General features: G+C 47.7%; 1 protein-coding gene across 1 annotated transcript in view; it reads right to left on the bottom strand.

Moving 5' to 3' along the window:
- The window catches only part of slc10a1 (solute carrier family 10 member 1), a 33,889-nt gene extending 19,595 nt beyond the window's left edge, over window positions 1-14,294 (bottom strand). Inside the window, exons 1-3 of the mRNA XM_038784714.1 lie at window positions 13,589-14,294; window positions 7,858-8,059; window positions 1,681-1,859 (exon numbers count right to left, since the gene is read on the bottom strand). Of these exons, the coding sequence (XP_038640642.1) occupies window positions 1,681-1,859; window positions 7,858-8,059; window positions 13,589-13,992 (785 nt within the window). The 5' untranslated portion in view covers window positions 13,993-14,294. The remainder of the gene's footprint in view (window positions 1-1,680; window positions 1,860-7,857; window positions 8,060-13,588) is intronic.
- Between the last annotated feature and the right edge of the window lie 7,976 nt (window positions 14,295-22,270).

Genomic DNA, 22,270 nt, shown 5'->3' with positions numbered 1-22,270 from the left:
GGTGCACGGTTTGAACATATTCCTTTGGTTTCAGAGAACAGGTCCCAGCGTATAGTTGACTTGTGATCTAATAACCCCCTTTTCTCCTGTGGTATAAATTGCTGTGAGGGTTTGAAATTTTGTATTCTTGTATTTTTCCTGATGGGTGGAAGAATCTTCTTGCTGCAACATTTCTCTCTTTTCAGCAATATTCAAGTTCTATATTACCATGCAATAATTTGATTTGAATGATTATATGATATATAGAATGATACATTTCATTAGATCACTGATTATTTTCTCGCTCTGCTCTTTTTTTTCACGTGGACACCTAAATCAAGGAGAAAATATGATTTAGTGGTATTGCCACTGGACTAGCAATCCAGGGGCACAGGCTAATGCCCTGGAGCAAGGGTTCAATTCCCATGATGGCAGCTGGTAAATTTAAATTAAACTAATTAATTAAAAATAATGGATTGAAAACTGGGCACATGACCATGAAGTGATCACCAATTGTCAGAACATCTGTTTCTCTGAATTCTCTTCAGGGTAGGAAATCTGTCATCTCTACCTGCTCTGGCCGACATATTGTTCCAGTCCCACAGCAATGCAGTTCACTCTTAATTGCTCTCAAAGAGCAAGTAGGAATTGGCAGAAAATGCTGCCTATATCCCACATAAGAATAAATTTAAAAAAAAATCTCATTGCTCCTCCATAGCTCCTCATCTCCTGTCATTAGGAAATAATCAGATGTCTCTCTTTTTTGGATCAAAGCCTTACATTTGCCCACACTGAGTAACATCAACTCTAGTTTTGTCCACTAATTTAATCTGTCTATAGAACGTTCCTTTGTAATTTTCTGCTCTCATCTACTTAGTGCATCTCCTAACTTTGTGTCATCTACAAATATGGATATACAACTCTCTATTCCTTCACCCAAGACATTCCCTCTCGGTCATCTGACATAGATATAAATAGATGTGTTTTAGTTTAGAGATAGTTTCTACTTTTCTTTGAGTCAGGAATTTTCACTCTCATCATAACACTCAAAGTTCTTTGACTGTGTTACTGATAGTCCCCACTGGACACTAAACGTCTACATACTTCAGCTTCTATTTTACAAGCAGGTATTTAAATGGTTGTTTGGTAGTTCAGACGTTGAGTATTGCTGAAAAACAATATGCTGTCAAATCTTTTCATCTTGCACTCATCAGAACAGATTACAAGATTATCAAGAGTAAAGGCAGCAACAATTTATACTGCATGGGAATGGGAGTGCTGATTGGTTGGCAAGTGGACTCTGATTGGTTGAGGCATTGCCATGGAGAATGCAACAGGAAACAGCTAACTACCAAGATATTGTTCAGTTAAACCAGCAAGGTGGGTTCTGATTTGACAAGGCATGGACATGGGGAATGAACCAGGGAATGCTGTCCCCCAAGCTTTTGGCATTCCCCATTGCAATGGCTTGACCAATCAGTCGACCATCCTGATTTGAATTTGTACAATGGCTTGGCAGCTGTTTCCTGCTGTATTCCCCCTAGCAAAGTCCCCACCAATCAGAGTCTAAATAGATGCAAAATATTTGTTATTATTCAGATGGTGAATCCAAAACAACTGCTGAAAAAGAAGGGACAAAAGAATACTATTTTGAATGTTAAGACAAAAAATAGGTGCGCTTTAATTAATTACTCACATTACCTTTCTGATAACCTGCATAAGCATGAGAGGGCATATCCCAAAGTATATCCGATAGCTGGCATTAGGGCCGTGGTGACAAGCAGGCGAGAGGAGAAAAACATCCAGAGAGCAGTCCCAATTGACATTCCTGACAAGATGCCAATTATTAATGCTGCGAGGAGGAGAATAAACAGGCCAGTCTGAAAGAGAAATGTGTGAGATTAATAAAACAAAACACTTCCAATAAGACAGTCTCTCAAAGGCTCAAATGCCCAGAGCATGTCCCTCATTGCTAAAGTGGCTCAACCAGTTCCTGAGGACAACTCAGATGAGTTGGGAAATGTCTCAGTGGCCACCACTGCCATGGCTGCAGTACGGTCAGTGTTTTGGGGCAGTTGGTCGGAGTTAACCATTAGTGTGGTGTGGTACTGGGGACAGGCTGATAGAGGGGAAAAGACATATAGGCTGAAAACAGGAACAACCAAATAAGGCCCTGGCTGGAATCAATATTGGCTATCTGCCAGCCCACTCAAGTTAGGGTTAGGGCAGAAATTAATTATCGCTGTATGGAACTTTGTGATTACCCACTGACAGTAGTTATCATATTTTTACAAAAGACCATGCTAAGAATACGTAGCTAACTTCAAGGCAGGAGTGATCAATGTTGCAGCAGGATGAACGATGAACAAAGGAGCCATCAGACACCGTAGTGAGCTAATAGTTGGTCAAAAATGAGTGTTTCAGAGGTCAATGGATCGTGATTGAATAACCCTGCCTGAACAGGAGTATCCTGTTTATTTTATTAATGAATTTAAGCCTTAATGAGACAATAGAACTCAGGCTGGGTGTTTGTGTATCACGATTCAGCACTAGCAGAACCTGGATAAAAGAATGGACATCAGAACACATCCCTGGGCTCGGAGCTCAGAGGAGAAGACATCCACACCGAGTAATTTGCAGCCCGGTCAGCCTCCTTCACAACTTGTGGGTAATACCTGGACCTCAGCTGTAAGTCATATTCTGTGTGATTGATTTTCTTGTGTCTATCTGAGCTGATTGAGAATGATTTTCTCGGTCAACAGTAGAAATCACGCTGTTAGTGGGCAAACACATATTGGAGTCTGCCGTATGTTATTTCAGCCCAATTGTTGAAAAGTGTTTTCTTAATAAATTTAGAGTACCCAATTACTTTGCTTTTCCAATTAAGGGGCAATTTAGTGTGGCCAATTCACTAACCTGCACATCTTTGGATTCCGCCAGTCACCGCATCCGGAGTGGTCCTATATGAAAACAAAAAATGAGCCTGTCTAGTGTCCATTGACCCGTAAGACTGTTTCATTAGGCCCCGTTTGAAAGTCTGCACTGCGAGCTCCGCCAACCCATCGGAAGCCGGTTGGTATGGAGCGGCGTGGATATGGTGTATGCCATTCACCTTCATGAACCTCGTAAACTCCTCACTTGTGAAAGGAGTGCCGTTGTCTGTGACGAGCACCTCAGGGAGGTCATGCATACTGAAAGACAAACGCATCTTCTCGATCGTTGGGCAGGACGTCGTGCCCACCATCATATGCATCTCTAACCATTTAGACTGGCCATTGATTATGAAAAGGAACATGGATCCTTGAAAAGGGCCGGTGAAATCCGCATCCAAGCTCGCCCAAGGGCGCCCTGGCCATTCCCAGTGATATAGGGGCGCAGCTGGTGGAAGCTTCTGATGCTTCTGGCAAATGGAGCAGTTTTGGGCCACCTTCTCAATGTCAGTGTCGAGGCCTGGCCACCAGACATAACTCCGGGCCAACATTCTCATTTCGGTCACACCCATTGTGTCATCCCCCCCCCCCCCCTCTCTCTCTCTCTCTCTCTTCCCCTTACAATACCCCCCCCCCCCTCCTTCTTTCTCCACAAGGGGTGAATGTGGTGGTATGAATGGGAGCACTGCCATTGGTGCAGAGCACTGGTTTCCCATTGGCTCTGGCTGGTCATGTGCCTCTCGTCTGATTGGCTGGGACTAGTCATGTGACTGCTCACCAATTGGTCGAGAGGCAAGTAGACCTTTCTCTGTAGTCGACAGAGTAGTAGACCTTTCTCTGAGGTCGGCCTTTCTCTGTAGTCGACCACCGGGCTAACATCTAGCTGATTAAAGCCTAAGTTTGGACCTTCATCGTGCCTCGCGTCCAATTGATGGTACATCAAGGGGCTTGGAAAAGAATTACAAACTGGATTAAAAATGGATTCGAAGGGAGAGAGCAGAGAGGTAAGGGCATGTTTTCTGAATGTTTCCAAGTGGGTAACATTGTGTACCTCAGTTCTCGGGCTGCCTCTCTTCACTGTGACTATCCATGATTTGGATATGGGCTTCAAGAAAGTAATGTTGATATTTGGAGACAATTAGGAGGGATAGTTAACTATCTGGAAGACCACAGCAAATGGCAAAAAATAGGTAAATTGGGAGAATGGGCTAAAAAGTGGTAGATGGAGTTCAAGGCCGGTGAGTGTGAAATGATGCATTTTGTCAAAAAATAATAATAGTTATCCACTAAATGGAAGTAGGCTTTATGGTTGGATAAGTAGAGGAATTTGTGTTCACAGGATATGAATGGGTTTTCTCCGGGTTCTCCCGCGATCCAAAGATGTGCAGATTAGGTGTCTTGGCCATGCTAAAAGAAAATTGCCCCTTAGTGTTCAAAGGTATGCCGGTGAGGTGGGGTAACAGGGTTAGGGGATAGGGTGGGGGAGTGGGCCTAGGTAGGGTGCTTTTTCATCGAGTCTGTGTAGATGCGTTGGGCCGAATGGCCCCCTTTCTGCACTGTACGGATTCTATGATTTGAATGACAGCATCTATCTGTGATAAAACAAGATAATCTAGTTCTAGGTTTTACCTCAAGAAACACTGAATACAAATGTTAACAGTAAGACGTCTTACAACACCAGGTCACCTGAGGAAGGAGCAGTGCTCCGAAAGCTAGTGATTTGAAACAAACCTGTTGGACTTTAACCTGGTGTTGTAAGACTTCTTACTGTGCTCACCCCAGTCCAACACCGGCATCTCCACATTATTACAAATGTTAAGAAATAGTTGGGAGCTGATATAAAACCTTAATAAGACCTATATGCAGGAATGGGCTTCACATTAAAGATTGATGCTATAGCTGATGCTATAGAAGGCTGTAACAGAGTTCTCATGGCGCAGTGGTAGTATCCCAACATCTCGGCCAAAAGCTCCAGGTTCACGCCCCACGCATGTCAATGCAATGTGTATTCATAATGTGGTTAAACAGGTTGATTATCAGTATATACATTTTTCTGATTAAACCCGATGGCTGGTGGTAAAAGTGGGAGGGTTTCTTGCGTAGCCAGTACTGTAGAGGCAAGGGCAAACCACGGCAGTACTTTGCCAAATATAATCATGGAAATCTGTGGTTGCTAATGGCACCTTGGGGCATGGTCCCTGAAGGAGGAGAGAGGGGATACAACATTGATTTATTTGGTTACTGTCTGAAATGTGTAAGTGCCAATACAAAGAAAGAAAATGTGGGGCGTTTTTTTAAGCCACACAAATTAAAGGATGATATGATATAAAGGCTTAGACTGATAAAAGGCTACTCGACAAAGATAGAGTTAAGCAGTCAAGGACAAGGAGCCGTAAATATTCTAAATGATCATGAAGCTGTGGATTTGACTACTGGCGGTCGCAATTGAGACAGAAATAATGGCTAAAAGGTGTTTTGTAAAGGTCAGGCAGCTTTCCAGTAACATTAGGCATTATGAAATGCGATCATGACCTGTCAAAGTGACCGGTACCGAAGGCAGTGGTCTCTATGGGCACAGAGCAGGCTTTCGACCAGATGGAGTGGCGGTATCTGTTTGAGATTTTGGGAAGGTTTGGGTTTGGACCGAAGTTTGTGGCGTGGGTGCGAGTGTGCAGACAAACAAGACGAGTTCACGGAGCTTCGGGTTGCACAGGGGAACGAGGCAGAGATGTCCTCTGTCGCCACTGCTATTCGTGCTGACGTTAGAGCCCTTGGCGACGGCCCTTATGGGATCAGTAGAGGGGGAGTGGGGAATACCGGATGTACGCTGTACGCAGATGACCTGCTGCTGTTCGTGTCAGACCCACTGGAAACCATGGGGAGAAGTATGGACACATTAGAGAGGTTCGGGGTCTTCTCGGGCTATAAGTTGAATGCTGGAAAGAATGAGGTATTTCCGGTGAATGCAGTGTGTCGGGGAGCCAATCTGGGTGTTGCCATTTAGGGGAGCCAGGGGTTGGTTTAGGTATTTGGGGGTTCGGGTGATGGGGGTGTGGGCGATGATGCACAGATGGAACCTGACAAAGTTGGTGGAGAGGGTTAGGGAGGACTTTTGGAGATGGGATAAGCTACACCCAACATTAGTGGGGTGGTTAGCATTGCTGCCTCACGGCGTCGAGGTCTCAGGTTCGATCCCGGCTCTGGGTCACTGTCTGTGTGGAGTTTGCACATTCTTCCCGTGTCTGCGTGGGTTTCACCCCCACAACCCAAAGATGTGCAGGCTAGGTGGATTGGCCACGCTAAATTGCCCCTTAATTGAAAAAAAAAATTGGGTACTCTAAATTTAAAAAAAAACATTAGTGGGGTGGGTCCAGGTGGTACAAATGAACGTTATACCAAGGCTCCTGTTCATATTCCAGACCCTCCCAATCTTTATTCTGAAGGCCTTTTTCTGGAAACTGGATGGAGCGATTTCGGAGTTTATATGGTGGGGAAGGTACCTTGAGTGAAGAGAGTCCTGCTGGTGGTGAATTTTGGGGTATTGGAAATGTCGGAGCTGATGAAGGGGAGGAAGGCCGACATTGTGGCCTTCGCCTCACTAGTTGCCCGGCGAGGGATTCTGTTGGAATGGCAATCGACGACGCCATTGGGAGTGGCTGGCTGGCTGGGGGACTTGTAAGACTTTCTCCAGCTGGAAATGATCAAGTTCAAATTGAGGGGATCAGCGGAGGGCTTTGAGACACGGTGCGGACTATTCATGACCATGATTGAGGATTTGTTCATCGCAGGGATGGGAGGGGAGGAGGTGAAGAGGGGAAAAACTTGCACAAACTGTGAGGTGTGCCAAATGTTTTTTGATGTATTTATGCTTTTGTACCTTTGACTATGACTGAAATAAAATAGATTTAAACAAAAGAGACAGAAACTTTAAAAAAAATAAATTTAGAGTACCCAATTATTTTTTCCAATTAAGGGGCAATTTAACGTGGCCAATCCACCTGGCCTGCACATCTTTGGGTTGTGGGGGTGAAACCCACGTAGACACGGGGAGAATGTGCAAACTCCACGCAGACAGTGACCTAGGGCCGGGATTCGGACCTGGGACTACAGCGCCGTAGGCAGCAATGCTAACCACTGTGCCACTGTGCTGCCCAAAAGAGACAGAAACAATGGCCACCTTCAAGAGTGCATTGGATAGGTGGATGAAGTAAAAGGATTAGAATCAATGTGGTAACAAAGTATGATGCCTTCATGGAGGGGAAATATCTACACAGGTTGGATGGGCCAAATGGCCTCTTCCTGCATTGTGTGTTCTGAGCAGTGTGCAGCTCAGTGTCAGTGAAGAGATAGCAGGCTGCTCGGCGCTTATCCCGCCCCCTGGTAAAATTCCAGACATGTTGGAGGTGGGCGAATCCCCTGCTGGTGGAGATGGGAAGGCCAAGTGCAAGGATTTAGGTGCTCCTTCACATTCAAACCCACCAGCAGGAGAGTGCAAAAATCCAGCTCAAAAGTGTTTTGTGTTTTTTTATAAATTTAGAGTACCCAATTTATTTTTCCCAATTAAGGGGCAATTTAGCGTGTTTAATCCACCTAGCCTGCACATCTTTTGGGTTGTGCGGGTGAAACCCACGCAAACACGGAGAGAATGTGCAAACTCCACACGGACAGTGACCCAGAGCTGGGATGGAACCTGGGACCTCGGCGCCGTGAGTCAGCAGTGCTACCAGCGCCGTGAGACTGCAGTCCTACCAAATCCAGCCCAAAGCTAATGTTCCAAGTCAATAACCTTTGGTCCGAACTTGTGAAAGATTGCCGCACCAGATGCAATCAAATGTTCTCATTCAAAGATGTCATTAGCGTGAAGGTTTGCTTAATTTGTAAACATTTATTTGACAGAAAATGAACAGAGAGGGTAAGACATGCGGCAACACAATGACAAATATCTTACTTTAGTTATGATCTTTGAGTACTTTGGGTACTTGCTATTGATGAAGATGCCAATTCCACAAGGAATGAGGGTTAAGAACAGGCTTGTGGAGATTTCCTTGTACGGGACTTTATTTGCCAGCGATAGGCCCTTGCAGTAGAGATAAAGGAGAAGCGGCATCATGCCAAGTGCCAGAACTGTAGAACACGTGGTCATCACAATACTGCAAGGAGAATAAAGGAGACAATATTAGATCAAGTTTTAGCAATGATCAAGCAAAGACAATTTAGTTGCCACTTCTGAGATACTCTGTTACTGACTCTAACAGTGCTGCGTAATATTTATCTCTTTACTGATCCCTGTGCAATCTGTGCAGAGGGACTGTAACACCTACCCGATGGAATGGGGGCAAACTCTCTGAATATTTAGCACTCTGTGCTTGCTCTATTCTGGCACCGCTCTAACTGGATCCAGTCTTTCAATGGCCGAAGGTGCCAGCCTGACTCAGTTGTAGTTGCTGGGGCAATTTTCAGGAATATTTCTGAATGTGCCTTCTGGTTAATTTTAGCACATCGCAATCGATAAGATTTATAATTTTCAGGAAGGAAACCTGTGCTATCTGGGTTTTCAAACATTCCATCATTTATCCAAGAGCTTACATTTACGATCACTCTCTCCCTCCGGCACGCTATATTAGTTCACGGAGACAATGGACCCTGGTGAGTTTCGGGACTGCTATATTGGGATCAAATGGGGATCCGGAGTCTGTCTTCGTCTGGAGCCAGCCCGGCTCAGCCATTTCAACAGAGGTCTACTGAATGACTTCAGCTGGGCGATTGTCCAATTAACGATGTTGAGGGGGACTGTGGATGCTGACTGCCCAATCAGAGGGTGGGCAACACTGAAGCTTCAGCAGGGTGGGGCGAGGTGGGCACTGTTCTGAGGCGGGGGACACCTCAGAGAGGTCACAGTTATTTAAAACTCTGGAAGGCCGAGGACGGTGGTAAGGTCTGCTGAACAGAGGGGAAGCCCAAATGGGAGGATTATTGGAGTTCTGGGGACCGCCTCGCCTGTCTGTGACCCCCCCCCCCCCCCCCCCCCCTTTGACCCACAGGAAGCTAGCCGCCTCCTCTTGTGGCAGAGGTCACCCAGCTGTCAATAATAAAGCCTCAAAGAGGGGCTTTAAATATGCAAATCAGCTGTCCCCCTCCCTGGAGCAAGCAGCCAATCTGCACACCAGCTCATGGCTGGAAAACTCCCATGGCTGGACACTGCGCCAGGGAGCCCATCTGTCATGGCACAGGTGGCATTTTACTGTCCCCTGCCTTTATTCCTACCACTCCTGGGCTAGTAAAATTCAGACCACAATGTGCTAAAATTTCGATTGCCATATTATTCGAGCATGGTGGTGCAGGCAGTATTGGTTGTAATTGACTGATTTCTGCCTTCAGCCTCTGTGAATTAGAGGGGGACCCAGCAGCATTATTTGCAGATCATGTGGTACAAAGAGTCTGCTCTTCTTAATGGTAGGCTGTCCCTGGAAGGAAAGCTGCACTCAACAATACTGCTGCAATATAAATGATTTCAAAGTGAAGATCAAGACAAACAGAGGGTTCTAGATTGATGGATGTGGTTCATACTGCAGATGGGCTGGAGGAGATGTGCCAGTTGTCTAAGGGGGGACCAGGAGAATCTCATATGCCATCCTCGGAAAAGAGTTGAAGGGGTGACAAGGAGGCTGAGCAACTGAATTTAGGGCCCGAGAACCTAGCTCTAATGCCACAAGAAGTCTAATAACTCCACATTAGTGGTCAAGGTCAATGACTGCATCTTCACAATGACATCTCCAATCCACCACACCACCAACTTCTCACACTGCTCAATACACCGTACACCCTCCACTCACCAAACAGCATTCCCTGGCATTCAGGACTCGAGCTTAGCATCCAGATACTTTACTTCACCTACCCATGCTTCCAGCTTCACACCCACCTCCCACTGCCTCCACATATCTCTAGCTATCCAGCAATGGTGGGAAAAACACCTGAATACAGTACAACACCATCACTACCTTTCTGCTGTCTCTGATGGCACACAAGGGGGTAATGCAGGGCCAGTGGGAGGCAAAGATGCCTACATGCCTTGAATCCTGCAGAGGAAATGGTTCTCAGCATTATGAGCCTGGCTGCAATGGGGCCCGTGTTATTCAACATCACCCAGATTATTAAGTGTGATGGTATGTTCCTGGCTCTCAGCTTCCAGTCATTCTCATGCTGCTATCTGGCCTGATCAGCAAGCTACAGATTGCAATTGTAGACCTCTTGGTTTTCACCCCAACTCCCTTCCCTTACAGAAACATAAGAACATAAGAACATAAGAGCTAGGAGCAGGAGTAGGCCATCTGGCATCTCGAGCCTGCTCCGCCATTCAATGAGATCATGGCTGATCTTTTGTGGACTCAGCTCCACTTTCCGGCCCGAACACCATAACCCTTAATCCCTTTATTCTTCAAAAAAAGTTACATCATTGAATAAAATCATGTTGGATCTTCTCCAGTGTTGGAGGTCTGTCTCTCGCCACACTGCATCAAGTGCAGTCCACGTCGAACCAACCTGCCTAACACATCAGTAATGATCCCTGAGGTGACAATCTTTGGGGTTTCGGAGGACCCAGGAAAGGAGAGAGGCCAACGTTCTGGCCTTTGCTTCCCTGGCAGCCCGGCGACGAATATTGTTAGCATGGAGGGACACAAAGTCCCCGAGGGCTGAGGTATAGCTATCGGACATGGCGAGCTTTCTTGGCCTAGAGAAAATTAAGTTTGCCTTGAGAGGTTCGCTATTGGGGTTATTGGGGTTTGCCCGAAGGTGGCAGCCATTTATTCACTTCTTTGCAGAGGAGTAAGTGTCACTGGGGGAGGGGGGCATGGTGGTGGGGTGACAGGGGACCGGAGGGGGGGGGGGGGGGGGGGGGACCTTCTCCTTGTTCTGGTTCCGCCTTCCTTTCATGAGAGATGTGGGAAATTCATTGTTCCAGTTCTATCCATCCTGTTCGCAAACTCTGGGCTGACTTTTCCTAAACATGACTCAGTGTCATTTTGGGTGTGAAAAGCGGTGCGAATCATGCCAGCTGTTCTGGTGCGGTTTCGATCGTGATCTTCTCGCACTTTGTCATTTTGTTTGAGCTTGGGGTTATTTGTGCCATTAATGAGATGTGCAGGAACCAAAGGCACCGGCTATGCTGGATCAAAGAGCGATCTGATCTCAAAGTAATGCTGCAGACTCTTCTCACTGGTAAAGACCCATTCCCATCTTGCCGGTGAAAACCCTCCCCCTTCTTGCCAGCATCAGGCCCCCCCATCGCTAGCATCAGGCCACCCACCCTCCCCCAGGTGAGCGACACCCTGCTATGGGGTCGCCAAAGGCCTTGCCGGCTTCATGTCCTGCCCCTTCATGCCCCATCCATTGGCAGTGCTCCTTGGCACTATTGGCATTGCCAGGGTGCCAGGGGAAATACCATGGCACTGCTCTGCCATATTCCTCACCACTTGAGGGTTACGATGGCCTCTGAGCCGCCTGACATGATCATGATGCCTGGTCTCCATTTGTGGAGACTAGGAGTGATTCGCGCCAGCTTCACGTGGTTCTGATTAGTGGGAGAATTTCAGGAGCTGGGAAAATCTGGTTTATAGCCAATTCTGAATATTTAAATTTGAATTTTAATATGGGGGGTCCATTTGCTGGGGAGATGGGGGGAGGTGGTGGGGGGGTGGGAGGGTTGGGGGATGGGGGTGTGGGAGTCCAGGAACCTTATGCATCACTTGGTGCCCAGCGCAAATCCCGTTTCAGGTTCTCCTGTAATATCCTAGCATCGCATGATTTGCTCAACATTTCTGGAAAATCACCCCCTCTATTTTTAAGTGAACATTATGCTAAGCATTTACAAGGTGGACCCTGCATGAGGCACTGTATAAAACTATCTCTCGCCGTGCTCTGTTATCTTGTGATCCGATATCACTGATGATGTCAATTATGGGTACGATTCAACCAAAGACTTTCTATGTCCGGTTTCGGGCGGGATTAGCTGGGTGTTTCTAGGCACCTGCAGCGCCGAGAAAGACCCCGCTTTTCAACAGCACTTTGGGCGCGATTCTCCCAGACAGGGAGAAATCGTAAGGCTGGTGTCAAAACCGGGCGGGTTTGACGCCAGCCTCCCCCTCCCCGACCGGGAACCGATTCTGGTCCCCGGTCGGGGCTAGTATGCCGCGGCCGTGAACTCCGGCATCGCGGGCTTAACGAATTTCGTTAAGCCCGCTTGCCAGAGTTTGCGCCGGCTGACGTGTCACATGACGTCAGCCGCGCATGCGCAGATTGGAAGACTCCAACCCGCGCATGCGCGGGCCGGGATGCCCCTCAGCCGCCCCGCGAATTGATACAGCGGGGCGGCGGAAGGACAAAGAGTGCGCGGGAATCGGACCCGCTGCCCGCGATCGGTGCCCACTGATCGCGGGCCCATGGCACCCTTGGCACGGCCGTGGTACTGCCGTGCCAATCGGTGCCATGGTTGCCAAGATCGGGACTTTACGGCCGTTTTTACGAACGGCCAGACCAGCGATTCGTGTCGGGAGTCGAGCGTGGGGGGGGGGGAGAATAGTGGGAGGGCGTCGGACTAGTGTGGCCGTAAAAATTTACGACCCCCGCTATTCTCCGCACCGTCGTGAGTGCGGAGAATTGCGCCCGTTTTGGCCTCAGCAAGGAACTCCCCGTTGAGACTGCACTTTACTAATTTCCTGCACTGGTGATCTCAGCTCCGTTGAATCTAATAAGATGTTTCGATCATTGCAAAACTCGCGGGAGGCCTCTCGCCAGATTCGCCAAGTTGACACCAAGTTGTGATATCAAGTTATTTATTTACCATGAACCCTTTATACTACAGCGCTGTTTTCCTAACTCTCACAGTGCCCCCCTGATTTGCACTGGGCCCTGGTGGTTGCCATGACAGTGGTTGACGGTGTCCCCACCAGCAGGTGTGGATGCCAGCAGGAAACCAGCAGGGAGCGGAATTGTTCAGCTCTTCTGAGGATGCTGATAACTGACAAGTTAAGTTGGCTGTCAAACATTGTTAAACACTCACTTGAACTAAGGCTCCAAATTTAAAGGATGCTATATTCTTGGCAGAAAACATTTGGCAATTTTCTTTTAGCTCAGGTAGGAATACGGGCAAATGTTTCAATTTTTAGCACAGTGATGGTGCAATCAAAAAAAGGACTTTGAGGGGAACTATGCTATTGCACCAAGCATTTGTAAACAAATACAAAAATCGCTGGCTCTCTTTTTATTGAAGACAGCATCCTTTTTATAAAATTAATTTAGAGTACCCAATTATTATTTTTTTCCAATTAACGGGCAATTTAGCGTGGCCAGTCCATCTACCCTGCACATCTTTGGGTTGTGGGGGTGAAGCACACGCAGACACGGGGAGAATGTACAAACTCCACACAGTGTCCCGGGGCCAGGATCAAACCCGGGTTCTCAGCGCCGTAGGCAGTAGTGCTAACCACTGCACCACCGTGTTGCTCCATGAAGATAGCATTCTTTAAACTGGTCTTCAAAGCATGTGTGAAAGGGCAAATGGAGAATGGAAAGACTGTTTTACACAGCACCTGGTTCCCTTTTTCAAATGTTTTGCATTGTTACAGAAGACCAATTCTAATTCCCTGAAACACATTAAGCCTCAGTTGACTGGCTGATCATACCTGAGATTCATGTCTCCATTCAGTGCCAGTGAGAAGATATTGGAGAGTGTTCCTCCCGGGCAGCAGCCACAGATAAGGACAGACAGAGACTCCATGGTGGACAGCCTGAATATCTTGGCAAGGCTGAAGGCTGTAAAGGGCATAATCCCATATTGAGAAAACACTGCAATCAACACCCCCTTAGGTTTCAAAGTGTGAAGCTTGATCATTGGCAACTCCATCGTGCACCCCAGTGAGATCATCGTGATGAACAGGGCAATGACTGAGATGACAGTGATGGTTTGATCTATTAGCGTTCCTTTTGGCTGCTCTGTCCATCCCACAGTTCGGTTTGAGACTGGTGTTAAGTTCAGAAGCGCATTCCAAGCATCGTCCACCAAATATTCCTCACCGGTGACGTTCATTTTGAATCCAGGATTTGTTGCTTATCCCCAAATCTCTTCTGCACTCCAGGTGAAAATAGACACCACTCCTTCCCCCCTCCCCACGAGAAATTAAACATTTACTGCACTATCGATATTCGGGAGATTATGTTGTACCCTATAAACTTGCAGGGTATTCACTTCAAGTGCTTCCAGGTAGCAGGATGTTTGACAAAATCTGCCAAATGCTCTGAATTTACAACAGAACAAACTCTGTAAGGTCATGTTTTGCGATTGGGCTGTGAGTTAAGTGACTGTATTCAGCCCAGTGTCTGGACAGCAACAAAGAACTAGTCATTCAGCTCTTTTTTGGAAAGCAGTTTAAAATCCTTTGCAATGTCTCTAATTTAATTACTTGGGAACTGCAGAGCAAACAAAATATATGACCCCCCTCGCTAGTGTACGACTCAGTTTCTTCAAATTCTGGAGTAGGACAGTACATTTGTCACTAATATTACAACACCAGTCCAACTTTACATATTTTCTCTACTTTTTTCTTACATTTTTCTCCCCTCCATTCCTGAAGGTCATGATCGACCTTGTCATGGGTCCCCCTCTGTCTACACAGGGGAAAATCTGTCTAGGTCCGCACTGGGACATGTCTCCCTGGGTCCGGACTTCAACATGACTTTCTGGGTCCACACTGGGACATGTCTCTCTGGGTCCAAGTGGGACATGTCTCTCTGGGTCCACACTGGGACAAGTCTCTCTGGGTCCACACTGGGACATGTCTATTTGGGTCCGCACTGGGACATGTCGCTCTGGGTTCACACTGGGACATGTCTCTCTGGGTCCAAGTGGGACATGTCTCCCTGGGTCCACACTGGGACATGTCTCTCTGGGCCCACACTGGGACATGTCTCTCTGGGTCCACACTGGGACATGTCTCTCTGGGTCCACACTGGGACATGTCTCTCTGGGTCCGCACTGGGACATACCTCTCTGGGTCCACACTGGGACATGTCTCTCTGGGTCCACACTGGGACATGTCTCTCTGGGTCCACACTGGGACATGTCTCTCTGGGTCCGCACTGGGACATGTCGCTCTGGGTTCACACTGGGACATGTCTCTCTGGGTCGAAGTGGGACATGTCTCTCTGGGTCCACACTGGGAAATGTCTCTCTGGGTTCACACTGGGACATGTCTCTCTGGGTCCACACTGGCACATGCCTGTCTGGTTCCGCACTGGGGCATGTCTCTCTGGGTCCACACTGGGACATGTTTCTCTGGGTTCACACTGGGACATGTCTCTCTGGGTCCACACTGGCACATGCCTGTCTGGCTCCGCACTGGGACATGTCTCTCTGGGTGCACACTGGGACATGTCTCTCTGGGTCCGCACTGGGACATGTCTCTCTGGGTCCGCACTGGGACATGTCTCTCTGGGTCCACACTGGGACATGTCTCTCTGGGTCCACACTGGGACATGTCTCTCTGGGTCCACACTGGGACATGTCTCTCTGGGCCCCCATTGGGACATGTCTCTCTGGGTGCACACTGGGACATGTCTCTCTGGGTCCGCACTGGGACATGTCTCTCTGGGTTCGCACTGGGACATGTCTTTCTAGGTCCGCACTGCGACATGTCTCTCTGGGTCCACACTGGGACATGTCTCTCTGGGCCCACACTGAGACGTGTCTCTCTGGGCCCACACTGGGACAGGTCTCTCTGGGTCTACACTGGGACATGTCTCTCTGGGTCCACACTGGGACATGTCTCTCTGGGCGCACTGGGACATGTCTCTCTGGGTTCACACTGTGACATGTCTCTCTGGGTTCACACTGGGACATGTCGCTCTGGGTCCACACTGGGGCATGTCTCTCTGGGTCCACACTGGGATATGTCCCTCTGGGTCCGCACTGGGACATGTCTCTCTGGGTCCAAGTGGGACATGTCTCTCTGGGTCCACACTGGGACATGTCTCTCGGGGTCCACACTGGGACATGTCTCTCTGGGTTCACACTGGGACATGTCTCTCTGGGTCCACACTGGGACATGTCTCTCTGGGTCCACACTGGGACATGTCTCTCTGGGTCCACACTGGGACATGTCTCTCTGGGTCCACACTGGGACATGTCTCTCTGGGTCCACACTGGGACATGTCTCTCTGGGTTCACACTGGGACATGTCTCTCTGGGTTCACACTGGGACATGTCTCTCTGGGTCCGCACTGGGACATGTCTCTCTGGGTCCGCCCTGGGACATGTCTGAATGGGTCCACATTGGGACATGTCTCTTTGGGTCCACACTGGGACATGTCTCTCTGGGTCCACACTGGGACATGTTTCTCTGGGTCCACACTGGGACAGGTCTCTCTGGGTCCACACTGGGACAGGTCTCTCTGGGTCTGCACTGGGACATGTCTCTCTGGGTTCGCACTGGGACATGTCCGTCTGGGTCCGCACTGGGACATGTCTCTCTTGGTCCTCCCTGGGACATGTCTCTCTGGGTCCGCCCTGGGACATGTCTCTCTGGGTCCGCACTGGGACATGTCCGTCTGGGTCCGCACTGGGACATGTCTCTCTGGGTCCAAGTGGGACAGGTCTCTCTGGGTCCGCACTGGGACATGTCGCTCTGGGTTCACACTGGGACAGGTCTCTCTGGGTCCGCACTGGGACATGACTCTCTGGTTCCACACTGGGACAGGTCTCTCTGGGTCCACATTGGGACATGTCTCTGTGGGTCCGCACTGGGACATGTCGCTCTGGGTTCACACTGGGACATGTCTCTCTGGGTTCACATTGAGACATGTCTCTCTGGATCCGCACTGAGACATGTCGCTCTGGGTCCACACTGGGACATGTCTCTCTGGGTCCACACTGGGACATGTCCCTCTGGGTCCACACTGGGACATGTCCCTCTGGGTTCACACTGGGACATGTCCCTCTGGGTTCACACTGGGACATGTCCCTCTGGGTTCACACTGGGACATGCCTCTCTGGGTCCGCACTGGGATATGTCGCTCTGGGTCCACAGTGGGGCAAATTTCGCTTTGCCCACACTGGAATGTATCTCTCTGGGTCACATTTCAACATGTCCGGACCACCCTACGTGGCAAAGCAGTTTGTGCCTTCCTCCATTGTAGAGCTGGACAGTGAAGGCTGCCACAATGTCTATGAGTAGAATTGTAGATTAACCTGATTCTAGGCGGGATTCTCCGCCAGCGTGATTCTCCATTTTGCTGGCAGCCCGAGGGTTTCCCGGTAGCATAGGACTGCCCCACGATGGGAAACCCCATTGGCATAACTAAGAATCCAGCCGGTGGGTCGGGGCAGAAAAGTGGCGGGGCGGGGTGGAGAATCCAGCCCCCTGTCTTTACTGAGAAGGTAAACTGCCAGCAAATAGTCAGAGTCATAAATGTTCACAGCATGGAAACAGGCACTTCAGCCCAGGTTGTCCACACTGCCCAGTTTCTATCACTAAGCTAGTCCCACTTGCACGTATTTGGTCCATATCCCTCTACCCTGCCCATGTAACTGCCCAACTGCTTTTTAAAAAGACAAAATCGTACCAGCCTCTACCACTGCCTCTGGCAGCCCGCTCCAAATGCTCATCACCCTCTGTGTGAAGAAATTTCCCCTCTGGTCTCTTTTGTATCTCTCCCCTCTCACGTTAAACCTATGCCCTCTATTTCTAGACTCCTCTACCTTTGGGAAAAGATGTCGACTATCTACCTTATCTATGCTCCTCATTATTTTATAGACCTCTATAAGTTCACCCCTAAGCCTCTTACCCTCCAGGGGAAAAAGTCCCAGCCTATCCAGCCTCTCCTTATAACTCAAACCATCAAGTCCTGGTAGCAGCCTCATAAATCTCTTCTGCACTCTCTCTAGTTTAACAATGTCCTTCCTATAAGAGGGTGACCAGAACTGAACACAGTATTCCATGTGTGGTCCAATGTTACTGGTTAGAGATTAGAAGTTAGAACAGTGTTTTATCCTTTCAATTCTCTAAATAAGAAAGCTATAACAAATTCAAACATGCCCAGGTCTGCCCCAACTAAGATGTTGTAACTCAGCAAAAGCTAGGTGCTAAACCAATTGTTTTATGAACTGACGCTTCTACCAATTCTGTTTCTTATTAAGGTGTCTAATATGTTTAATTTGTGTATTCCTGAGTTGTATTCACATTTGTGTTAATGGCCGGACGTTTAGAAAACACTTCTGAAAAAGGTATCTCACTTTTCAATGGAAACCAGCTCTTCCACACAGGCATTTATTCCGATTTCAAACAATGTATATTTTAGTATTTCACCTTCCCCTGTACGATATTGACAAGATTTTAAAAATTAGTAAATTTGTTGACGCAATGTGGGCATCCCTGGCTGGGTTAGTATTTATTGCCCATCCCTGACGGCAGTTAAGAATCAATCACATTGCAGTAGGTCTGGAATCACATGCAGGCCAGACCAGGTAAGAATGGCAGATTTCCTTCCCTAAATGGCATTCGTGAACCAGAGAGGTTTTTACAATAATCGACAATTGTTTGTAAAATTCCAAAGGAAAAGTTTTTGAAAATACAAAATTGAATGCATAAAGGAGCAGTATTCCAGTATGCACCATTTACGATGAGCTCAGGGCAGCAATGAAAGGGATGGCAAAGCATGTCCAAGTTGATAATAATAATCTTTATTATTATCGCAAGTAGGCTGACATTAACCCTGCAATGAAGTTACTGTGAAAAGTCCCTAGTCGCCACATTCCGGCACCTGTTCGGGTACACGAAGGGAGAATTCAGAATGTCCAGTTTTCCTAACAAGCACATCTTTCTGGACTTGTGGGAGGAAACCGGGGCACCCGGAAGAAATCCACGCAGACACGGGGAGAACATGCAGTCTCCGCACAGACAGTGACCCAAGTGGGAATCGAACCCGGGACCCTCGGGCTGTGAAGCAACAGTGCTAACCACTGTTCTACTGTGCCGCCCATCTGGGGGACACTGTTGAAGATGGGTCAAGAAGTAGCAAAATGTCTTGATCAAAAACTCGGGGATATTGCCATAGCACTTCACTGTGCGATCAATTGAATTTCAAGGGTCAATTTTTGGTTGAGAGTTAGCATTGTTGAAGTGTAATTGCGACTGAGGAGATTAGTAAAGTCTGTCATCTCAGCAAATATACTGATTGTACTGCATTCCCCCCATTTAACGTTAATTAACGCTTCCTGTTGATATTAGCCTGAGAAACTGGTGTTCCATTTTGAATTGGGGAAGGGATCACATGGAGTCATGTGTTATTTTCCAACAAGCTGGGGACCTACACTTCCGTGAACAACAGGACAATTTGGATTTTATTAAGCATTTATATCTGAACTTTGCAAAGAACACTTTCAAAGTCTTAAGAGGCAGTTAATGTTGATTCCTTTAATACACAACTAAAACATTACAATGCAGAAACGGCTTCAAAAATATTGAACGTAGTAACAATTTGAGGTACTAAGGGCCTGCAGTACCAACCAGAGCAACAAGGTTATCAGATTGCTAATTAAATGTTACTGTGTATCACTGTGAGGAAATAACAATTTATGGAAGTCAGAAATGTTGAATATTTTATTTTTTGTTCATATTTGCCGTTTTATACATCCCTGCCTGAAACATTTCGGAAGAACCTCGAGCTGAGGTGTCATTCTCAGTAGGCATAGTACTGTGTGACAGCCCAATATTTACCTCAAGATAGTTGCCCGATGAATCTATACAGGCCTTACTGGCTGTGAACCACCATCAGCTGTTGTATGCATTTTTATGGAAGCAATGAAACACACCCTTTTCAAAAATTAATTATAAAATTTAGACTCATTTAGACACTTAAATTTTGAAATCTAGAAGTTCTGGGAAAATTAAGAGATATTTGGATTTTTCCTTACTTAACAAAGCAACCATGACATTACTTCCACAAAAGCTATCTCAACAGACTGTCCAATTCATTAAATATTTCCTGTCTGCTACATCATGGGGTCACTCTGTCCTTTTAACCAACTCCAGTCAATTAGCGAGGTCCTCAGGCTAGCCTAGCTATGCCTTGCCCAGTTCATATTGATACACTTCTCCCTCTGTTCTCTCCCAATTTACATTGGCACTCTTTCCCTCTTCAATTTATGCGAGCACTTTTCACCTCATCTGTACAGCTGAATTGTTTCATTGATCTGTGTGTCATTGTCCACTGATCTATCTCTCGAAATTGATAATTTTGCTAATGTTAATATAAAATTTTAATTCCCATCTTCCTTCCTTGGTTCTCTCCTGTGCCTCAGGCACATGAGGCAGACGAAGAATGTCTTTATGGCTGCTTTCATCGCTAGTTTATCTGGAACAGTTTGCCAGCCTGTCACTGGAGAGGCACCACTCCATGTGAAAACATGACTGACCAGGAGACACGGCCTGCTTGCCATAAGCAAATTAGAATGATTCACAGGCTGCTAATCAATGAGTTGTGAATTTAAAAAAAATTTTTTTTCCAAAAAATATACTTTATTCATAAAATTTATAATAAACTTTACAGAACATTTCAAATTGTCTTGACTGTACATTTCCATCTGAGTTACATTAATTTGTCTTTCTTCAATTCAATTGGGATAACGTTACACACGTATCCTACTTTAAGTTACAGTTCTTTCTTAAATATTTACATTGCTTTGTTTCTTTCATACATTGTGGTATTGAAGACCCGGGCCGAGGGGTTTTACACAGTTACCAACCCCTCGGTGTACATTTGCTGGTAAGACCTTACACAGTGGTCTTTCCCCATTGCGCCTTGGCGGCAGCTGCCCCAAGCTTGAGTGTGTCCCTCAGCACGTAGTCCTGGACCTTGGAATGTGCCAGTCTGCAACACTCGGTCGAGGACAATTCTTTGCACCGGAAGATCAGCAAGTTTTGGGCAGACCAAAGAGCGTCTTTCACCGAGTTGATGACCTTCCAGCAGCAGTTGATATTTGTCTCGGTGCGTGTCCCTGGAAACAGTCCGTAGAGCACATGTACAGAGCTGGTCGGGATGAATCTTGACAGATACCACTGCATCTCTCTCCAGACCTTCTTTGCAAAGGCACATTCCACAAGGAGGTGTGTGACTGTCTCATTTCCCCCACAGCCACTCCGAGGGCAGCGTGCAACGGTGCTGAGCCTTCGGGTGTACATGAAGAATCTGACGGGGAAGGCCCTTCTCACCACCAGCCAAGCTAGGTCTTGGTGCTTGTTTGTAAGTTCTGGTGATGAGGCGTTCTGCCAGATGGCTCTGACAGTCTGCTCAGGGAACCATCCAATGTCCTCCACAGTCTCCTTTTCCCTGAGGGCCTCGAGGACATTACGTGCTGACCACTGCTTCATTGCTTTGTGGTCAAAGGTGTTTTCCTTCAAAACTTTTTCCACGAGGGATAGGTGGTACGGCACGGTCCAACTACTTGGAGCGTTCCGCGGCAATGAGGCCAGGCCCATCCTTCGTAACACCGGGGACAGGTAGAACCTCAGTATGTAGTGACACTTGGTGTTTGCATACCCGGGGTCTACGCACAGCTTGATGCAGCTGCACACAAAGGTGGCCATCAGGATGAGGGCGGCGTTGGGTACGTTCCTCCCTCCTTTATCTAGAGGCTTGTACATTATGTCTCTTCGGACCCGGTCCATCTTGGATCTCCAAATGAATTTGAAGATGGCCCGGGTGACTGCTGCGGCGTAGGTCCGAGTGATGGGCCAGACCTGCGCCACGTACAGTAACACCTAGAGTATCTCACACCTGATGACCAGGGTTTTGCCCGCAATGGAGAGGGAGCGTTGCTCCCACCAGCCCAGTTTCTGTTTAACTTTGGCAATGCGCTCCTCCCAGTTTTTGGTGCACGCCCCAGCCGTTCCGAACCATATCCCCAGCACTTTCAGGTAATCTGACCTGACCGTGAAGGGGACAAAGGACCGGTCAGCCCAGTTCCCAAAGAACATGGCCTCGCTCTTGCTGCGGTTTACCTTGGCTCCCGAGGCCAGTTCAAACTGGTCGCAGGTGTCCAAGAGCCTGCGTACAGACGCGGGATCCGAGCAGAAGACGGCGACGTCGTCCATGTACAGGGAGGTTTTGACTTGCACGCCTCCGCTGCCTGGGATCGTCACTCCTCTCATACCCGGATCCTTCCTGATGGACTCGGCAAAAGGTTCTATGCGGCACACAAACAGGGCCGAGGAGAGAGGGCAGCCCTGCCTGACTCCAGATTTGATCTGGAACTTTTCTGATTCCCACCCATTGATTGAGACTGCGCTATAGATGTTTGTGTAGAGCAGTTT

The sequence above is a fragment of the Scyliorhinus canicula genome, chromosome 2 (genome assembly GCF_902713615.1).
Source record: "Scyliorhinus canicula chromosome 2, sScyCan1.1, whole genome shotgun sequence".
NCBI lineage: Eukaryota > Metazoa > Chordata > Chondrichthyes > Carcharhiniformes > Scyliorhinidae > Scyliorhinus > Scyliorhinus canicula.
The sequence above is the reverse complement of the archived record's forward strand: the minus strand, read 5'-3'. Positions and strand labels throughout refer to the sequence as shown.